General features: G+C 39.6%; 1 protein-coding gene across 2 annotated transcripts in view; it reads right to left on the reverse strand.

Moving 5' to 3' along the window:
• LOC137993042 (DNA repair protein RAD50-like) overlaps positions 1-15,818 on the reverse strand; it is a 71,432-nt gene that overhangs the window by 32,504 nt on the left and 23,110 nt on the right. For both annotated transcript variants that reach the window (XM_068838698.1, XM_068838696.1), the window contains exons 13-27: positions 15,669-15,746; positions 12,189-12,265; positions 11,362-11,463; positions 10,824-10,893; positions 9,781-9,881; positions 9,098-9,202; positions 8,662-8,763; positions 7,537-7,748; positions 6,479-6,661; positions 5,753-5,878; positions 5,102-5,246; positions 4,310-4,423; positions 3,449-3,544; positions 1,446-1,593; positions 256-313 (exon numbers count right to left, since the gene is read on the reverse strand). In XM_068838698.1, coding sequence (XP_068694799.1) covers positions 256-313; positions 1,446-1,593; positions 3,449-3,544; positions 4,310-4,423; positions 5,102-5,246; positions 5,753-5,878; positions 6,479-6,661; positions 7,537-7,748; positions 8,662-8,763; positions 9,098-9,202; positions 9,781-9,881; positions 10,824-10,893; positions 11,362-11,463; positions 12,189-12,265; positions 15,669-15,746 — 1,717 coding nt within the window. The remainder of the gene's footprint in view (positions 1-255; positions 314-1,445; positions 1,594-3,448; positions 3,545-4,309; positions 4,424-5,101; positions 5,247-5,752; positions 5,879-6,478; positions 6,662-7,536; positions 7,749-8,661; positions 8,764-9,097; positions 9,203-9,780; positions 9,882-10,823; positions 10,894-11,361; positions 11,464-12,188; positions 12,266-15,668; positions 15,747-15,818) is intronic.

A 15,818-nucleotide genomic window follows, 5' to 3' on the forward strand; every position in this document is an offset into this window, starting at 1 on the left:
CCATTTCACGACAAAAAAAAAAACAAAATTCATTTGAGAAAAAGATGAGAAGAGATTGGGGAAGGTTTGCTGCAAAAATTTAAACTTTTGTACCTGAGCACACTAACTCACCCTCATCCCCAGGGTCTTATCGGCTTTAAACACGACCATGTTGAAAGCCGAGAAGAGCCTGGGGACGAGGTTAACACCAACTTGATCTGAAAATACCCTAATCAGTGGGTGTTCAAAGAATGCTTAGCTATTGTGAGTACTTACGATTTATCTTGTCTCTCAGTGATCTCACTAGATATAGATTGCATTGTACGCCCAGGGACTGTGGAAAAGAGACATCTTATTTAAAGACGGTGCCTACTAATTCAACGGTATTTTTGTGCGGTTTATGAATATGCGGGAAAAGCAGATCTTAAGAAGTGTTAATGAAATCCAAAAAGAAATTTGGGGGATAACCACGCATTTTTTAAAGACAATTAATCAGCAATTTCTGTAAAAGAGCTTTGAAATACAAAGCAACGTATGGCATTCTTTTCCAAATTGAAGCTTACTTGTCTCTTTAAATGCAAGGTTACACCCAATTTCCTTTTAAATACCAAATGCACGTGCTAAGAACTGCTTTCTCCGCATTGTTTTAAACCAAGAAAAACAAAGCTGTATTTGGGCGCGTTCGACCGTATTCCGGAATAGGAATAGATGTTAGAAATCCTTCGTTTTTACATACATTCACATAAAAAATTGTCAAACACCTGCTAAAATGCTCTTTTAAACATATCTTTATTATCCTTGTTGCTTCAAAACGCCAGACAAACAGTTTTAAAACATCACTCTACGTATTATTATTCCGGAATAGGGTCAATCGAACAAACCCTAAGGGCGCGTTCGATTGACCCTATTCCGGAATAAGAGTACGTGGAGTGATGATTAAAACGATATGTTTGGCGCGTTTCACAGCAGCAAGGATGATAAAAATATATTTAAAATAGCATTTCAGCAGATGTTTGACAATTTTAATGTGAGCCTCCGTAAAAGCGAAGGATTTCTAACTTATATTCCATGTATTCCTATTCCGGATTACTGTCAATCGAACGCACCCTTAGTAAGCACCACCCATAGGAAACCTGAGTATCTCGCGAGATGCGCAGAACGTACGTGCAATAGCAATAGTAGGCACCGTCCTTAAAGTTCACGTATTGAATGTGAATGCTAATTAACCAACGGCTTCTACTCTTCCTCATACCCAAAAAAGCTCGAAAACGAAACCAGGGGGTGGTTACCGCGCAGCTATTACAAAAACTTCTGTCAACCTGTAGAATTGTATCCGTCGGTATTACAAAATTTTAAACCCACATTAGGAAAAACAAGGGGTCTTAAAAGAGCAAACAAAAAAGTCTCAACTCTTAAGTCAAACCGAGATTAATAAACCTATAATAGGAGAAAAAGCTACGGCTAACCGACTCCATGAAGCTTGGACTGAAGTAAAGATATCCTTCTGTCAATTTCCCTTAACTCTGCTTTGTACTTGTCCAACATGCGAATGTCTGGTTCCATTTGTCTTGCACTTTGCTCCTCGCTTTCAGTAATGCTCAGGACATCTTCCAGCTGAAATGAAGCAACTATTTACAATGAACACGCATCTAATGACAATAACGTCTTTGTCTAAATAAAGCGGTTTTCAAATGAGTGTCGTAAAACTACAACCAAAGTAATTACTTTGGCCAATCAAAAAAGACGGAGACAATCCAATAAACCAATCAAAACTCGAAGTAATTGCACGTAGCCGACACAAAGCACGGGAAAATGTGCATGCGCGAGCCACGATTGGTTTTGGTTTCACTTCTGATTGGTTGAGAAAATGGCGCGAGAACTTTGAACCAATCACTGCGTGAAGTAATGCAAAACCAAAGGAATTCGCTAATTACTTTCGACACTCAATTGAAAACCGCTCTATGTAATGTAGTAAACGGAGTTCAACGCTCACTAACAAGTAAGAGCGGTTATAGACGGACGCTTAGTGCGAACTGATCCTCCCACTTATTCCTAACAAATTTAAGAAATTGCATCTTATACAGACAGCTGAAAATTTCAGGTGGCTTCATCGGAATTCGAAGCCATGACCTCTACGTTGTCGGTGCAATGCTCTAAAACTTGAGCTACAAAAGGCACTCAGTGGGGAGCAAAAAGGGCAGCATAAAGACTGTCTAAGAAGAAAGACGACTTTCAAGAGAAGATATCGGATTTACAGGTTGCGGGTCATGAACTCCTCCCCGACCTGGTCCTCATAACTCAAGTTGGTAGAAAATTGCACCGGCATCGCAGAGGTCATGGGAAAATTCAATCTAAAAGATAAATTAATTTGTGAAAACGCCGTGACACTGAGGAATATAAGGCTGTTGTTCGCTCCTGCTCATGGACTCCTGGTTCGAATCCCCTCGAAGCCACCTGAATGTTTCAGGTATCTACAAGCGAGAATCGCTTAAATTGTCCATGTACTTAAGAGCAGCACTTCACCCTTATTGTCCTTTAAAGTGCCCCGTTAAAAAACTCCCTTTTTTCCTTCAGATTTTGAAAGTGTGTTTGCTAAACACATGACTGGCAAAAATTTTAGCTTTGATTTTTACCCAAAGGCCATTCACTTTGAAACAGTGTGAGTTTTGGATTTCACGGTCCGCCATTACTCACTTTCAAAACTGACCCATTGAACCTCAGAGGGTTGTAACATCAAAGGCTCACTAGCTTAAAATTTCAGCGTGTGAATGCAGCTTATTATATATACGGAAAACGCGAGTTTAAAAGTCTGAGAGCCCAAAATACCCGTGCTGCATATTAATTCTACGGCGTACACACGCATTGCATTCTTAAACTATTGAGTCTTTGACGTCATTTTCTCCTCGATCCAGCTCTCTCAAGATCTTAAAGTTAGTGATGGCGGACCATTAAAAAGGAAAATTCCAGTTAACATAAACGGGTGTCTTTTTGAAATCCAGGCTTAAAACTTTGGTCGCTTAGTGTTTAGTTGACATAGTTTTGAAATCCAAAGAAAAATAAGAATTGATTATTTGATCACAGGGGCACATTAAAGGATATAAAAATCAACAGATCTACATAACAGAGCCTTAGGAAGTATTACGGATAGATTGCCAACAGACACGGGCTTTTTCATTATTCAGACTTTTATTACAGAGCCTATAATCGCACATGACGGAAGCTTACAACCTACAGCCTACAAATCCTTTATCATTCCTTGAAAGTTGCCTTTTTCTTAGACCGTTTTTCTAAAATGCCCTTTGCGCCAACCTATGCACGACTTCTACGTTAACATGTGCATAACCTGAACGATAAAAAACGCACGGGGGACATAAGTCCAAAACTAAAAAAATAATAACTGGGAGGGTCTGAAAATTCTGTTAATTGCACTTTGTGCAAAAGAGAAAAAATTGAACTTGAATTCACATACTTCGGTGATCTCATCTTGAATTCTTTGCTCTTCAGCCTTTATCTCATCCAACTTGGATTTTATGTCAGGAATCTCCTTGTTCTCTAGAGATTCCAGCTAAAAAAAGAGATGAAATTTCTATCGTTCATACAAACAAATAAGGCGATCTTTACGCAATCATTGGGTAGATTATCAACATCTACAAACACATGTTCCAGCACTCGGCAAAGTCCCATTTTGACTTATGGTTGTTTCTTCTTAGTTGGCCTCATACACCATGAGCCTTGTTAGACACCTTATCGCCAAGCCGGCCACTTCTGCTGGAGAGAACAGGACAGCCACAACACCGGGATCCTCATCCAGTGTGTGGGTTCTTTAACGTCCCCACAGGGAACTTATTAAAATATAAGATATTTTGAGACGGGGTCTACGGTTCACAGTCCTCATCCAAGAAGACTTGTAAATCTAACAATTCGCAGATGAGATTACAAAGGCAGCACTTTCTCCTCAGTTATTTTAAGATCCTGAGTGTTGAGCCGGCCGGGTTCGAACCCACGACCTCCCGCATGACAGCCCGATGTTCAAGTAAACCGTTGCGCGATTAATGCCTTTCGACACAACAGAGCCAGCGCCGAAACTGGCCTTACGTCCCAAGAGATTCGATAACTGAGGATAACCAAGTGAAGATACATGCCGCGCAGAACTCAGTGAAAAGATCAAACCGCGCTTGCTCCTTGTGCCAGCAGAGCCAACGCGAAGATATTCTTCTTGACGAAGTTCTAAAATAATTAAAACTACTTTTACTTAAATGCATCTTTACTGATGCCTTGATAAATGCCATATTGATGACATAGGTCAAAATCTGATTCTATATACACTCACAGTTTCCTTAGCCGGAGCAAGTTGAAGAATGTGATCATAGCGATTTTGCTCTTGATTCAGGCTTCTTTCATTCGCCACACGGCGATCAGGGAGAGTTCGAATTTTGTTCCTCAGCTGTGAGACAAAACAAAGAAGAGAGTTCAGGTTCTTTTACAAACACACTGTTGATCTAAGAGGAAACTAGGAATTGGCATTAAGCAATGGCTACAAAATTAAATTATTTCTTGTCCCTGTCGCTGTTGCTGTCATTGTTAATTAGGAAAAAAACTGCCCAGACAAAACTCCAGTTGTATTTTGCTTTTTCAACCAAATCACATCAAATCAAATTAAATCAATGTTCATTTCACCGCATATTTACAATCAGTCAAAAGACGTCAAAAAAACCTTAGGGCTTATCCTAAAAACCCCTTTGTTGATACATGAAAATTAAATTGACTTCGCGAGACTGTGCTTGCATGACAGATTCAGACATATCATACCCTTAATTACTTGTCAATTTGGTTATTTGTTTTATTTTCGAGTTTTGCGTATTTCGTTAATTATTGAAAAAAAATAAGAGACTCTCATTTGAAAGAAGATAAACTGGGAGAAGACATATTAACTGAGGGTAGTAAAGCATTCCATATTTATGGCCCTTGGTAAAGTATGGTGAATCGTTTGATATTTGTTCGACAAACGCGAGGCCTAAGTTGTGCTGAGGCTCTGGTATCAAAACCAGCCTATCAAAACAAGCAGAAGGCAGTTTTGAAAGTGGCTTTTCGAACGTTCGAGAAACAGGCCCCTGATCTCTACCTCTGTTGCGAGTTCGTCAATCTCTCTGTTGTTATTGAATGTTCGATGACACAGAGGACATCCGCTGCTATGTACATCACTGCTCTCCAGCTTCGACACAAACTTGGAATAAATTTTTTCCAAAGACCCAATGATACCTCGTTCACTGAAAGAGCAACGAATGTCATACAAATAACATTGAGCAAATGGACAGGAAAATGCGATGGAACAGTGCTATAACCAGAGTTCTACCAACACTAGGGACCTGACGATCCACTACAACTGCATCAAGGAAATGGCTACTGAACAATACAGTTTAATGAGATAAATTTCGGTACACGAATTTCATGTTCTCAGCATCTGTGCATCATGCAATGATCAAATCACAAGGAAAACGGGAGCACACAACTGCGAATTTTAATTTTCTTTTCATTGTCTCACCACCGTTACCTTTTTGACACTGACCGATGTGAATACAAAAAATCGTGACGAAGAACTCAAAGGCAAGGCAGTATTATCAGCCCTGCCCCCTTATAAAGGACTATAAGGTCTCACCCAATCCTCTTTCTTCCATGAAAAGAAGATTGCCTCCCGCAAATAAAGTTCTCTGCCACTGATTCGGAATCAAATCACTAAAACAGCACTTACTCCCGTAACTGCTGGATCACTTACTCTTGCAGTGAGTCAATGTTGTTCTTAATGAGTTCTTTTGTGGTGTTATAGTCATTCTCGCCACACGCCTCCGAAATTTGTCGTTTGTGTTCCTGGACTCGATTCTCTTTGTCTGTTAAGCTGTCTCTGTTGACAACGAAGAAAATAAAAACATTAAACCAGCAGGTAATACCCTCTAAGTCGCTGATAAATTCAAACGTCATTAAATTGTGTTTAATATAGGATAAAAACTAACTTAAAGACTAAAGAGTTAAATTAACGGTCATATTGATACAGAAGGCTACTTCCATTAAATGTTACACATTCATTGTTTTGTCTGCTAAGAGGTCTGGGGGCATATACAATATTTTAGGCCTGGTTGCTGAAGCACTTTGAATAAGTAAATGTCCTGACGTTTAAAACCAATGCTGAGGTACAATGACCCGGTTAGGGTACCTTGACGGCACTTCTTGGGGATGATAAATGCAATGTTTTAAAGCTTTTTATTTGATGAGGTCAAGAAAACTGTTCTGCGTTATTTGCACCAAATCAAGGACTTCTCAATAGAATTCCGGGGCAATTTATTTCAATTCAAGGACTTTTCCAGGAGAACACTATTTTCAAGGACAGAACCCAGCCCCTTTTCAAGGAATATTCCAGTCCCGTGCGAGCCATGTAAAATGCAGATGAAAAAAGTTGTCTTAAGACGGCGCGTAATCGTAAGATTTGCAAGCCTATTAAGCTTACACGATCATCCGTTTGCGCGTTTGTTTGGATGATAACTGTTCCTTCAGTTTCTGCAGATTCTTAGTAGTTTCTTTTAGCTCCCTTTCCTTCTCTTTCAAGTGCTCCTTCAGTCTTGTGTGAAGACTCTCTGTTGTACCTCGTGTACCGAGTGTAGTCTTCAGGTCTTCTTCATGGCGTTCCATGCTAAATAAAGAAAAAAAAATTGAACTGATACGATTGCAAACACGAACACTTGCGAGGTCTTGCGTGAGAGAATCCGCCATTGCTAATATGCGACTGAAAAAAATCGTTACAGGCAGGACTCGTTGCTGAACAACAAGCATGTCATAAATGGATACGATTACCTGCCACCATCAATAGCTGCGGAATCTCCGTTTAAGTAGAAAAGAGCTTGAGAGAAATTTGGTTTGTCAGACGGTTCGAAAAACTCCAAAAGAACCGTCCGCACAATGCAGTTGTCCAGTTTAAAAGTGAAGTTGCCTCGGCTCCTTTCAGTTTGGCTTCTTAATTTTGTACTGTTTATTTATTTATTTTTTTGGTTACATCACCGTTTTACGAATTCATATCCCGTTTCGACACTATTCCTCGGTATTCCGTGTTCGCTTTGGTTGGATTGTTTACGTTTATCCTAAACTATTCCAGCAAAGACTGTTGAACCTTTTGTACTTTAGCTGTACCAATTGTAAAATGTCTGTGTTATCTCGCAACTGACATGCACTTGAACCTACTTCGTTTTGTCTGAAATATTTCAAAGTCTTGTATTTTCACCAAGTTGGTGGCAACGGTGGCCATACATATGGTCCCAAAAAGATCATTTCATGAAATCTGCAGATTAGGCCTAAATACCTGGCCATGCAAAATCCGATCCGTCATTCCCGCCATTGTTACTTATTTGCAATGACGTCAACTGAATTGCGCAGACAATGCCTGCACTTGTGCGAAACCGCCGTACTTTGAATTCCCAATGCTAAACAAGAGAATGTACTCAAAGCAGATCTTTTTCCTCGAGACAGCAAGGGATCATCAACTTATCCCGGATTCGACTACATCGCCCTTACATTTGTTGGATGGCTTCTTCCTTGTTACTCTTCTCTTTGGTCATCATGTCCAGTTCAGCTTGTGTTTTGGACTGCATATGCATAGCTTGCTGCTCTTCCCTTAACTGACGTAGTCCGTTGTCAACTTGACGTTTCTCGGACTGAAGTTCGCCAATTTCTCTTCCCAACTCGCTCACATTTCCACTGTCGTGAGCCATTTTAAGTTCTCTTTCCTAGTAAGATTAAAAAGTGTGATAATTATGCTATGATTGTTTCGGTTCAGACGGCTTCATCATGATGTACACGCTCTCGTGCTCATAAAGGACTTCCACGTTCAGAGAGCTTTTAAGAGAGTACACGTTAACGTTTGAAGTTGTTTTTAGATGCTGATCTTGCGTGATCGATTATCCCTCCACCAGTCTGATCAATCTTCAGATCAATCAATCAAAAGCATTTCCTTTCATCGATTCCATTTAAAAAGAAAGTTACAAGTTTCTTATAATAATGCGTCGATCAAATCGAAACTTCAACACCCCCCTCTGTGCCCGGGGGGTGGGGAATTTGACCTTTGCCTGCGTGGGGTGAGGAAAATTTAACCGGAAGTGTCAGGTTTCAAATGATTTTTTTTTTCGGGCGCCGAAGTCGCTAACATCTATAAAACGCGTGTTTGGACGAGATGGAAGAGTTTAAAGGAAGAGATGTAGCATTTGTGAGCGATTGGCTTACAAGAAAGGTCTTAGAAAGGTCTTTATTAAAGAGGGCAGGAGCCGACGACGAGTGTTCTTTAGTAGGGTATGACAAACAAATCCGACGATAGGGTGGGGCATTTGAACACCATTTTGGCCCGAGGGGGCGGGAATTTGAATGATCCAATCTTCAAAAGTTCAAATACCCGGGCTTTGCCCGGGAAGGGGGGGGGGGGGGGAGGGGTGTTGAAGTTTCGAGTTGATCGGCGCATAACAATGAATTCAAAACCTCCTTCCCATGCATAAAACGTCTCGTCCTTCATCCATACACAGTGTGTTTTCGATTTTATGAAAGAGATGTTTTCACACAGATCAGAAAACATGCACAAGAGCAAGGTGGTTTTACAATGGTCCCTTTTTGCTTGAAAAGTTAAAGGTTATGTTTCCACGGAACACCTACCGCTCTTTGTAGGTCACCCTCGAGGGTTTTAAGGCTGTTAGCTGAAGCATCCACACTTTTCAAGTCGAGCCCAATCTGCCTCAACTTCTGCTGGTTTTCCCTCTGTAAAAGACCAAGATTAAATCACAGTCTACTAAGATCGCACAAAGATTCGAATGAAGTTGCAAATGCATGACACTTCATACTATTTGTGACGCTTTACAGAAGCTCCCACTTAAGGCGTTCCCTCTTTCTCCGATATTTCCACTTTCCTCTGCTGTCTTTATTCAGTCCAGAGCGTGACGAACGAAACACGCAGTGAAACAGGACTAAAGACAAGCAATAATTGTACTGAAAAATTCATCCCAGAAAATATTTTAGTCGCTTTAAAAACATTTCACTTGAACAACAAACAGTCCTTTAGTACAATCATCACAAAAATGTTCAGCCGTATTACCATGAAGTTTTTTTTGAGGCGAATAGTTTCCTCGCACTGTGCTTGGTTCTTCTTCATATCGTCAATCTTTTTCTGCAGTTCATTCGACTTTTTTTCGAAGACTTCCTGTTGATAAAGTCAACCAAAGGACACAATTTTAAGTATTTTTACATTTTAATCCGTGCTGGCTGGATGAAAACAGAAACTGGGAGGAGAACCCGTTCACGAGAAGCTTACCGCTGTTTCAATGTACTGCATGTTGAGGAAAAAAAAACCCTGCGTTGACCGGTTTGCATGGCCAACGGTTTAGATTCACGAGGCTCTTTGCTGGCCGGGAAACAGTGCATGACACAAAGTTGGCTGGCTGGGAGTTTCCCTCAATTTCGTTCATGATCACAATGGAAGAGTGCGGAACACCTTTCTTTTTCCAACAAAATTAAAAAAACTAAAAAAAAAAGTTATATTTGTGTTTTCTCGTAAGTGTTTTCGCCTATTACAGTGGAACACCGTTATAACGAACAACATCTGAAAGCCCGGCAGAATTACAGTAAAATATGTGGAACCGAACCCCGCTATAACGAACAATTTTTCGGTACCGTGGCACTTCCTTATAGCGGGGTTCCACTATATTATCCATGATGGTAGATGTACCTCATTTGCCACACTCGACAATGTCATTATTTTGATCGAACAATTACACTTACCCTCTTACGCTTTGTGTCCTCAATGATGTTTTGATATTTCCTCTTCATTTCCTCCAAGAACTGATCCACACTGTCTTTTGAGAAAGGGCCTTTTTCGTAGCCTAAGAATTTAACATTATAACTTAATTATCTCGCCTTCTATACGAAAATCGAATCTTTTTTATCCGAATACACCGCGTTGGCATCTTAACCACGAAGGAGTCGCTTCATGCTCTAAAAGAGCGAAAAACTGCATTAGATAGAAATAAGCTTTCAGTGCATAATAACAAATGGTCTACAACGCCTTCCCTGTAAGAAATTCATTTATATGAACCGATTTTTATTTTTATTTTCCCTTAATTTTGCCCCCTCTTCATATACCGGTAGTCTCGTTATAGGGTCATAACATTATGTTGTTTTAAAGTACATAACTTAGAGTAATACATTAAAGCCAATTTAGTTAATTTAATAACTATGTGTGTGTGTGCGTGTGTAGTATTTTATTGTACGGTGGTTCCTTTGTAGTGTGTCTTGTGTTTGGGTAAGTGATAGCAAATAGGCCATTTCCGAGTTCTTGCCTGCCTCATCTTCAAAGCGAGTCTAAGTGCGAAGTTTTGTTATGAAAATTAGTTTTCATTCATATGTAACGTAGAACTAATTACCATTACAAAAACTTCGCACGTAGACTCGCTTTGAAGAGGAGGCAGACTTGAACTCGGAAATGGCCTATTGTCTTCGTGATGTAATAAGCGTTGAATTGTAAGATAAATGTCATAAAAAATGTACAAAAAAGGAATATGATTTTAAATCAAGGAATTAAATTCGCTGAAGCAATATTGTACTGCCCTTCCATCATCCCCAAATTTTCGTCTAGGCTCCCTGAGGAAGCGTTTAGAACGAAATTGTGGTGCGGTGTGTGCGCGATGAGAGAAAAGTAGTATCATATAAATAGTTGTTACCAATAATTATATAAGTCATAATTTGGCTTCTGTTGAATCTTGCATTAAATCAACTCTCTATAAATCGTTTCATGCTTTATTCGGAGTGACAGTACATTTCCATACCTTTGAAGTTATGCTTCGTTGCCAGATCTATAACAGCATTGTCTCTATCAGAAACGTTCTGTTTGTGCCTCTAAAGAAATATTTAGAGGGAAAAACCTTGTAAACTAAACTTTTATTAAGTGTCAAGTCTTCTAGCTCTCTACTTGAGGTCAATGTGCATAGCATAAAATCAAATATCGTTCTTTTAGAAGAAAGGAAAACCGGAGTACCCGGAGAAAAACCTCTTGCAGCAGAGTAGAGAAACAACAAACCACGACCCACATATGGCATTAAGTCTGAACATCAAACCCGGGCCAAATTTGTGAAAGGAAAGTGCTATCAACACTGCCCCAACACTGCTCGCTCCCTGGACACAGTTAATGTCGCGATTAATTTTTTCAGGCTTAAAATTATCACGAAGTGCAAACATCCAACTGAAGCTTAATATATTACTTTGGGAAAACTATCAAAATAAGAAACGATGAACCAAAGTCAACTTTTATTGTTCTTGAAAAGTAGGACTTATTCCCTGCTTTGCGCTGCAGCGTTCTAGTCTTACATGAGCTTGTTGTTCAAGTCTTCCTCCTTCCACGTGCAGTTGGTTCTCTTCAGCGGTCAATTTTTGCTGATCTTCGCCTAGCTTATGGATTATGCACTCATCCTAGAAATAACGATAAGAAAAATGAAAAGACTGCCCTAACTATTTACCGTGAAAAACATGGGAATTTTGTACCAGACTACCTCCTACTTTGTCTGTAATCACGCGAGAACCTTGCAAAGCTTCTCAAAATTAAGACCTGCTGCCAATAAAATATCACTCACAAGCTACTCTCTGCTCAGATAGGACACAATCAATTAAAAAGAGATCTTTAGGGATTTGAACTCTCTTTCCGACCTTTCATTAAAAGGATTGCGTGATTTGTCAGGGTTTTCGTTTGAGACCGGACGTTTCGTCCGGTCGTTTCCCATTCCATTTCCGCTACCTTGATGCCAATATTTGAGGAGTTTGTTTTATTTTTTATTCTCATATATTATTTTTACTTACTTATTTTTTTAAAGAGAATTTGCGTGAACTCCAGCCTTGCCTAAGAAATTGATTCTTGGGTTCCAGAAACACAGGAAACAGAGTTTGAGTGTTTTATTTTTAAAATTCCCTGGGGACATGCCCCCAGACCCCCCTCGGTAGCTCGCACGCAATGATGAAAATGAGTCCCCCAAAACAGTCCCACAATGCAATTCAACAGGGCTCTTGACCCTGTCTCCCGCGCAACCTCAATGTAGCCAATTGTAACAATGCCATTGTTGAACTCAGAGAAATGGTGTTTTATAATTTTCGTATCATTATAATCATTATTGCATGTATAAGCAACTCAGTATATGTCTTACGTCTCTCAAGGTGTTTTCCTTTTCCACAACTCTTTTCGTAAAATCTGAATATATTTTGTGCAGTTCCTCCACAGGCCCTAGAAATGGAACAATTGGTAATTCAAGTGATTGGGCATTTTCTTCTGGTGCACTTGCTTTCAAACCGGTGGGCACAGAAACATGACATCCATGTAACAGTACATAAGAAAAGCATCACAATCTATAATATGACATATATATTTTATAGTTCAATTTTGTCTTCGGAACAATTTGTTTTTGAACCGGTACAAAATAGTTTGAACTGGTACAATTTTTATTGTACTGATGCAAAAACAGTGAAAATAGTTTAATGTTTGTTGAACACAAAGAACACAATTCATTGATAACAGCTGTTTGCCATTCATTTACATAGTTCAAGAGGTTACTGAAATGTTTGCTGAGCATTCAGAGCAGGACAGAAATAGCAAGACCAGTTGGAAATACTTAACAGTCTGGTTTGACCAAGAATATCATGAGCGGTGTTAAGCACTAATTTACACAATTTAAGCCTAAACGCTTGTTCTAGAATGGTTAGCTTTCATGTAAGGTTAGGGTAACTGCCCGAATTTAAGGAATTAGGGTTAAGATTTCAATTAATTAGTCATTAGGTTTATGCACCGTCTCATTAACAGTTAGGATTCCAGGAGGAATGTGTATGGCAACTGCAGGTGACATACTGCAGACTGTCTACAAATAGCACTGACAAACAGTATTTAAGTATAAGCACCCATTTGATTAGCGCTGATAAACAGCATTTAAGTCTATGCACCCATTTTAAAATGGATAGCTTTCAATAACTACATGTGAGTTAGGATCAGTCTACAGTCTGCAAGTGTCAGACACTGCATTCTAGGTAAAGGAGTGGTATGCACTGTAGTGAGTGGAGTAACTTATTTGAAGTGTTTAGTCTAAGACAGCCCGCGCGTTGCCTTGGTCATTGGGTTAAGAAAATTGGTTCATGGTTATTGGAAGTGAAGCACTCTTTCACATGTAGGGTAAAGGGGTTAGGTTGTAAAGGAGCTGTCGTGCTGTATCAGTGGCAAAGTGAAATAAAGAAAAGCGTTTATCAAAAGAGTCGATATGGGAAACTGACCATTGGAAAAAAAAAAATTAACACTGACGTTTTGGGGCTGAACAATCTGCGTTCCATGCAAATTTTGCATTAAGTCTAAGCACCCACTTCAAATAGCGTTGATAAACAGTTTTTAAGTCTCAGCACCCACTTTATAATGGTTAGCTTTCAATAAGTGTGACTTGCATGTTGACTCGCATAGCTCACCCTATTGGCTCCCATGACTGGCATGGCTCGCTGGCTCGCACATTGTCGTCACTCTGACGTTTTGAGCGTTAGCCCTTCCTTAGAGTGAAACTCTTTTTCGTCTTTCACATAGTAGGACTACTAACTTGTTTACTACAAAATTTGTCTCTCGATTTTCAAGTAACAAGCAGTATACAACTACCGGAAAGTAACAATATTATCATTACTTTGTACTGTTACGATATTAATAAACTTCATTAGTAAATTTTCAGCTCCGACTATTGCATTTCTAGCTTTTTGATTGGCTAAAAAACTCCGACTATGAGCAAATAGTCGAAGTTTTACGTCATATGGAAAATAGTTCGCCAAGATGCTCTTTCCGGACGCTTTGTAAAATTGTGGAAATAAAAATCGGCGGCAAAACCCGGTTTGAGAATTTACTAAAACAATTATTCCATTTGCCCTTGTTGGATATGAAGTGATTATAACCAACTCGCGCTACGCGCTCGTTGGTTAATTTATCACTTCATATCCAACTCGGGCTCATGAAATAATTGTTATATAGACCTTTTTGCAGATACGGCGGCCATTTTGCTTTCTATTGTTTCAAATAGCTATTATGGGATGCCCAGGGGGCAAATACATATTAATTTCCCCCATGAGTATCCCATAATGTCTTTCGAAACAATAGAAATCAAAATGGCCGCCGTATCTGCAAAAAGGTCTGTTTATCTTGAAATTAAATTATTCATTTTGCAAAATAGCCTGTAACGTTAAAATCGAAAGTAACGTTAGTAGCATTGCACACATTTAATCTTGGAGGAGATATAAGTTATTGGATTTTTCTAAACTTGGTCACTAGTCGAGATGAATGGTTTTGCAATATCAGTTACTTTTCGTAAAAGCAAGTACTGTTGGGGTACAATCCGTTACCTTTTACCATTCAGTCGATCTCTATCAAAGAGAGGAATGTTGGAGCTGCCATTCACTAGTGGCCATTTTCTACGCATGGAATAAGCACAGTTTGACAAGTGTGTTAACAACTTTCTGGATGATTTATGCATAATTTCTTGAAGCCACTTTTTCATACTTGTTTCCTCTCTGAGAAATTCGACTGTGTACGTGGGAAAAGATTTGAAACAGTTCGGTTTTGACATTACTTTCTTGCTGTTTCCTGTGAAGAATTTGCCTCCGCTGCAAGCCCATGTCTTTTGAATTATCACCTGATGTTCCCATTTTGTTACTTGTTTCGGCTCAGATCGATCCTCCTTTCCTGAAAGGCAGAGTTTCTTCTCTGCTTTTTCTTTCAAGAACTGTTTGGCCTTGTTGCAAAAATCATATTTCATTTACGCTATTGCATTGGCGTGAGTCTGCCATTTTATCACTGATATATTTACCACAAGTGGCTCTGGTGTCTAAATGTGAATATATTAAAGTTTGGACCGAGAGTGGCCTGGGGTGAACATTGGTAATGGTAATGAATTTATATAGCGCATTGTCTAGTGGCGTATTCAAATGCGCTTTACAAGCACGTGATCTATGGGTGAGATCGGACATCAGCATATATAGGCGCTGCTGGCAGCCGCTATCAGTCCATTAGCGATCTCTCCGAGCACCTGAGCGAATGAAATGAGGCCTGAACACAACACCGGGAGCTCCATGCCCTACACTTTACCAAGTAGGCATAAGGGTATTCAAGGAGGGGACTGGAAGGTAAGGGGGGGGGGGGGGAAGGGTTAGAACTGTGAAAAAAGGGTGGGGTAGGATAGAGGCTATGAGGAAGATCAGGGTGGGGTAGGAGAAGTAGAACAGAAGAAAGAAATATCGCATTCTTTTTGAGACCCCCGAAAAAACCAAGCCCCTGTTTTTTAACTAAGCCCCCAAAAAAGGAAAATCCCTTTTTTGGACAGTTGATAAAAATAAACCAGTACAATTAAAATTGTACCAGTTCAAACTAATTTGTACCAGTTCAAAAACAAACTGTACCAGCAGTCAAAATTGTTGCAGAAAAGCTCTGAAAATGTTCTATATCAGTGTCACTTGTTTTGGTACATGTCATCACGACATTTTACCAAAGAAAGAAGGGGCAATGATATGATACAGCGATGATCAGGCCGGGGACAGCTTCAACTGTTCTTTCGGATAAAAAAATCCACCTAAAGTAAAGACTGCTTCTTCTGATGTAAAAGCACAAGTGCAAGTACCGTTGAAGAGGTTGATGATCTTTTCCTTAAGATCAGCTTCTACTTTCAAGAGTTGTCTTCTTTCCGTAGACAAGGATTCTGAAACAGTTAAATGCAAAAGATCTTTTATCATGATACAGCACAAGCTGATTATTACGCAGTCAGGGTTTC

This window comes from Montipora foliosa, chromosome 2 (assembly GCF_036669935.1).
Source record: "Montipora foliosa isolate CH-2021 chromosome 2, ASM3666993v2, whole genome shotgun sequence".
NCBI lineage: Eukaryota > Metazoa > Cnidaria > Anthozoa > Scleractinia > Acroporidae > Montipora > Montipora foliosa.